Genomic DNA, 6,341 nt, shown 5'->3' on the forward strand with positions numbered 1-6,341 from the left:
CAATAAGTCATTGATGGTGTGATGACAGAGGTGGACCCTAAGGATTGATGATCTTATACCAAATGAAAATTGACATGATTTTGTATTGTTATTTTCAAAAGACTGGCCATTTATAGAGACAATCTAGCCTTAAATTCAGAACCAGGTCAGCTGTGTCCGTGCAAAGGAGGTGGAGGGAAGGAACCAGTGCCATCACCGGACCGCCCCTCCGGTTCGTTACCATGACAACAGCCACGGATGGGGAGCATGCGGAGGGGACGGTACTCCGTACAGGTGTTGTTGTGGTTTCCGCATCGCTTTTAGATATCGCTGCTGTGATGACTATAGTATACTGGGCATGGATGATAGCTGCGAGAACACCTACGCAATCCCACCATAGTTTCCCTATTCGGTAACCTTGCTTTTCGAAATACGGAATAGTATTTACGGGGTGTGGGGGAATAATCAACAACCAAACGGCACTATGGTGCATCACTCGGGCTCCATACAGTCCTTCAAGCAGCAGAAAGGTTAGTAGTTGCAGGTTCTGTCTGTTTAGTTTGGAATAGGCGAGTCGTGTCATTGAAGTATTTAATGGTCGAAGTGAAGTTTTTGTAAATTGTTTACGAGTTTTTGGAATTCAGTATTTTTTTTTTTTTGAAACGACAAGCAGTCACGAGCGTGCGCCTTCATTGCCCGCGCGCTGTGGTAAAAGGGTCGCGTGGATGGGTGCCGCAGAGTTGACGGTTCTCTAAACATGCAAATATATGTTTCCATTCGTTGTCATTTGACCATTGTAATGCATTGACTTTTGATGAACAATATAATTTCTAGCTATGTAGCATGATATTCATTAAAAATGTGCCTTTTTTTTTATTCTATTCGCGCCCATAAATCCGCTACATTTGATCGTTAGTTTCACTATTTTCATGGCCCATTATCATCGATCTGACTTTGGTTTTATAGCCTACAGACACCTACATTCTACCAGCCTTATTGAAGTTGTTTTTTTATTGGACAAAATGAGCCCCAAACTGATAAAAATAAACACCTTCAGTGTTAATTATTTGATTTATATCACGATACAGTTATGGCAATGTAGGATACATTTATTACATCCGCTTTGTGTCCCAAAATAATTTTTTGAGAATGGATCATTTCACATTCTGAACTAATTGCATCTCAAATATCTTTACTTTGAAAGTTAAAATGCAGAATTATAGACACATAGATACTGCATAACTTATTTGTTGTTAGGCTATACCTATATATATATATATATATATATATATATATATATATATATATATATATATATATAATAATATAATAATAATATATGCCATTTAGCAGACGCTTTTATCCAAAGCGACTTACAGTCATGTGTGCATACATTCTACGTATGGGTGGTCCCGGGGATTGAACCCAACTGAGCTACAGAAGATATATATATATATATACATTTCTCAGGAAAATGTGATTCAATTCAAGTAGCACTGAATTGCAGTTTTACAATTGGCACATAAACATCTTGCATCATCAAGAAAGAGGGATAGGCTATTTCCCATAAAGGTAAAGTGGGTTGTCTCTGTGTGTACATCCCAAATGGCACCCTATTCCCTATATAGTGCACTACTTTAGACCAGGGCCCTATGGCACCCTATTCCCTATATAGTGCACTACTTTAGACCTGGGCCCTATGGCACCCTATTCCCTATATAGTGCACTACATTAGACCTGGGCCCTATGGCACCCTATTCCCTATATAGTATGCACCTGAGCCTTGTGGGCTCCGGTCAAAATTAGTGCATTAAAAGGGAAATGGGTTTTCCATTTTGGATAAAGCCTGTGTATGATTTAAAAAAATGCTGTGTGTGGAAATAGCAACAGCACCACTCAAGCTATTTTGCTCTGTGGTGAGTGAATTATTCAGGATAGAGTATGAGAGGGGAGATGTCTGGTCGCATCCCCCATGGAGGCGCTGGTCAAAAGTAGTGCACTAGGGAATAGGGTGCCATAGGGCTCTGGTTTAAAGTAGTGCACTATATTGGGAATAGGATTCCATTTTGGACGTAGCCGAGGGAGTCCTCCTCTAAATGTAATGGAAAACAATTTCCCATTGTAAAATAACTGTAATAAGAGAGGTAGTATTAGCCTCCAGCATTCCTCCAATGTATGCCTGTCAGTGTCCTATAGGCATTTAACGTGTAACACATGACAATGTTTTGACCATGATTGAAGACTGCCAAAATAGTCTGTCTGTCTTGATAGAGCTTGTGTTGTACCTAGCTACCCTAAAGTGGCAATCAGCAGTAGAAACGATAACAAAGAGGCCTTCCCCGTTCCTGTTTTGGGAAAAAGCTGAGGGATGAAGCTGGAGAAATACAACCATTCTCAAAATTCATAGACAGAGCTATGGATGCAATGACATGAAAATGTTTAAAATGTGTATTGACACTTTTGCCTAATCACTTATACTAGTCTTGATAGGAATTATGGATAGTTTTAATGATCTTTAAGGAAAATAGTTGTATTGAACATTGTCAAATTATTATATCATTATATCAACATTATAGTTTTAACCATATATACGGGTTGTTTACATTTTCTTTGTTTACAAACATTGGAGTAAAACCAGCTAAATATTTAGGGTTCTGATGGAGTATCGCCGTAGAACTAAGCTCATGAGGCATTTTACAAGTTATATTCTTCAACAATTAATGAATGGCTACATTATCATTAGTTTATAAGTCCAAAAATGGATGTCGCAACTGCTGGTTTCCCCTTTGATTTACATTTATTTCACCTTTATTTAACCAGGTAGACAAGTTGAGAACAAGTTCTCATTTACGACTGCGACCTGGCCAAGATAAAGCAAAGCAGTTCGACACATACAGCAACACACAGTTACACATGGAGTAAAAACAAAGTAAAAAATACAGTAGGAAAATAAGTCTATATACGATGTGAGCAAATGAGGTGACATTCCAGTGTTTTTATTGCTACAGTGCCTTGCAAAAGTATTCGGCCCCCTTGAACTTTGCGACCTTTTGCCACATTTCAGGCTTCAAACATAAAGATATAAAACTGTATTTTTTTGTGAAGAATCAACAACAAGTGGGACACAATCATGAAGTGGAACGACATTTATTGGATATTTCAAACTTTTTTAACAAATCAAAAACTGAAAAATTGGGCAGGCAAAATTATTCAGCCCCTTTACTTTCAGTGCAGCAAACTCTCTCCAGAAGTTCAGTGAGGATCTCTGAATGATCCAATGTTGACCTAAATGACTAATGATGATAAATACAATCCACCTGTGTGTAATCAAGTCTCCGTATAAATGCACCTGCACTGTGATAGTCTCAGAGGTCTGTTAAAAGCGCAGAGAGCATCATGAAGAACAAGGAACACACCAGGCAGGTCCAAGATACTGTTGTGAAGAACTTTAAAGCCGGATTTGGATACAAAAAGATTTTCCAAGCTTTAAACATCCCAAGGAGCAATGTGCAAGTGATAATATTGAAATGGAAGGAGTATCAGACCACTGCAAATCTACCAAGACCTGGCCGTCCCTCTAAACTTTCAGCTCATACACGGAGAAGACTGATCAGAGATGCAGCCAAGAGGCCCATGATCACTCTGGATGAACTGCAGAGATCTACAGCTGAGGTGGGAGACTCTGTCCATATGTAACGTCGTTCGTCTGTTGTATGAAGAGAGTCAGACCGAAATGCAGCGTGTAGGTTATTCATGACTTTAATGAAGGAAATAGCGGTACATGAAATAACTCAAAAATACAAAAACAACAAACGGAACGAGAAACCTATTACAGCCTATCTGGTGACTACAACACAGAGACAGGAACAAACACCCACAAATTACAACGCGAAAGTCAGGCTGTCTAAATACCGTTCTCAATCAGAGACAACGACAAGCACCTGACTCTGATTGAGAATCGCCCCAGGCAGCCAAGCCTAGCTAGACACACCCCTAATCATACACAATCCCAATTACTACAAACCCCAATACGAAACACAACATATAAACCCATGTCACACCCTGGCTTACCCAAACATATACCAAAAACACAAAATATAATGACCAAGACGTGACAGAACCCCCCCTAAGGTGCGGACTCCGGGACGCACCTCAAGAGCATAGGGAGGGTCCGGGTGGGCGTCTGTCCATGGTGGCGGTTCTGGCTCGGGACGTGGACCCCACTCCATAAATGTCCTAGTTCCTCCCCTACGCGTCCTGGGATAATCCACCTTCTCCGCCGACCATGGCCTAATAGTCCTCACCCTGATCCCCACATAACTGAGGGGCAGCTCAGGACAGAGGGGCATCTCAGGACAGAGGGGCAGCTCGGGACAGAGGGGCAGCTCGGGACAGAGGGGCATCTCGGGACAGAGGGGCAGCCTGGGACAGAGGGGCAGCTCGGGACAGAGGGGCAGCTCGGGACAGAGGGGCAGCTTGGGACAGAGGGGCAGCTCGGGACAGAGGGGCAGCTCAGGACAGAGGGGCATCTCAGGACAGAGGGGCAGCTCGGGACAGAGGGGCAGCCCGCGACAGAGGGACCGAAGCAGCCAGGTACTGAGGGGAAGCCCGGTACTGAGAGGCAGCCCAGTACTGAGAGGAAGCCCATTACTGAGAGGAAGCTCAGTACTGAGAGGAAGCTCAGGCAGGTAGTAGGCTCCGGTAAATCCTGGCTGGCTGGTGGAACTGGATGATTCAGGTTGTCTGGCCGATCTAGAAGATCTTGGCAGACTGGCACTTCTGGCGGATCTTGGCAGACTGGCACTTCTGGCGGATCCTGGCAGACTGGCGATGCTGGGCCGACTGGCGGCGCTGGGCAGACTGGGAGCACTGGCCGCGCTGGGCAGACTGGGAGCACTGGGCAGACTGGGAGCACTGGCGGCGCTGGGCAGACTGGGAGCACTGGGCAGACTGGGAGCACTGGCGGCGCTGGGCAGACTGGGAGCACTGGGCAGACTGGGAGCACTGGGCAGACTGGGAGCACTGGCGGCGCTGGAGAGGAGAAAGGCTCTGGCTGTGCTAAACAGGCGGGAGACTCCAACAGCGCAGGAGAGGAGAAAAGCGCTGGCTGCGCTGAACAGGCGAGGCGCACTGGAGGCCTGGTGCGTGGTGCTGGAACTGGTGGTACTGGATCGTGACACGCACAGGAAGCCTGGTGCGGGGAGCTGCTACCGGAGGACTGGTGTGTGGAGGTGACACAGGATGGGCTAGACCGTGAAGGCGTACTGGAGATCTTGAGAGCAGTGTAGGCACAGGACGTGCAAGGCTAGGGATGTGCACAGGAGGCCTAGTGCGTGAGGCTGGCACCAACTTCACCAGCTGACTAACACGCACCTCAGGTTGAGTATAGAGCGCTAACTCAGGTGCTATCAAATCCCCGACACGATCCGTCGGACGAATATTATATCTATAGCACCAAGCTAGCAACTCCCTCATTACTCTCCACTCCACTTTCCCCATTAACTCCTTCACAGTCTCTGCTTCGCTCACCTCTAACACTGGCTCTGGTTCTGGTCTCCTCCTTGGCTCCTCACGATGAACAAGGAGAGTTGGCTCAGGTCTATCTCCTGACTCAGCCATACTCTCCCCAAGCCCCCCCCAATACATTTTTTGGGGTGACTTTCCGGTTTCCAACCGCGTCGCCGTGCTGCCTCCTCATACTTGCGCCTCTCCGCTTTAGCTGCTTCTATTTCCTCCTTGGGACGGCGATATTCTCCCGGCTGCGCCCAGGGTCCTTTACCGTCTAATATCATCTCCCAAGACCAGAAGTCCTCATATTGCTGCTCCTCACAATTAACAGAGAGAGTAGGCTCAGGTCTGACTCCTGACTCAGCCACTCTCTCTCTGCGCTTTCCCCCGTTACTTTCGGTTTTCGCTCTGTATAGCTGTGCTTTCCTTTTCGACTCCATACGTCTATAGCCCTCTTCGCATTGCTGTAGCGAATCCCAGGCGGGCACCTGCACTCTCTCTGGGTCGGCCGCCCACCTGTCGATTTCTTCCCACGTCGTATAATCCATGCTTCTGCTGTCCATATCGTTGTCCTTTAGCTCCTGCCAGTTCATGACGTTAATGAAGGAAATAGCGGTACATGAAATAACTCAAAAATACAAAAACAACAAACGGAATGAGAAACCTATTACAGCCTATCTGGTGACTACAACACAGAGACAGGAACAAACACCCACAAATTACAACGCAAAAGTCAGGCTGTCTAAATACGGTTCTCAATCAGAGACAACGACAAGCACCTGACCCTGGCTTACCCAAACATATACCAAAAACACAAAATATAATGACCAAGGCGTGACACCATAGGACAACAA

At 45.6% G+C, this 6,341-nt stretch overlaps 1 protein-coding gene across 1 annotated transcript in view; it reads left to right on the top strand.

The window, feature by feature from the left end:
• The first annotated feature begins 254 nt into the window (after positions 1–254).
• LOC124037477 (anoctamin-3-like) overlaps positions 255–6,341 on the top strand; it is a 176,051-nt gene continuing 169,964 nt past the window's right edge. The window contains 1 exon segment of the mRNA XM_046352214.1: positions 255–509. Coding sequence (XP_046208170.1) covers positions 464–509 — 46 coding nt within the window. The 5' untranslated portion in view covers positions 255–463.

Source organism: Oncorhynchus gorbuscha, linkage group LG06 (genome assembly GCF_021184085.1).
Source record: "Oncorhynchus gorbuscha isolate QuinsamMale2020 ecotype Even-year linkage group LG06, OgorEven_v1.0, whole genome shotgun sequence".
Classification (NCBI taxonomy): Eukaryota; Metazoa; Chordata; class Actinopteri; order Salmoniformes; family Salmonidae; genus Oncorhynchus; species Oncorhynchus gorbuscha.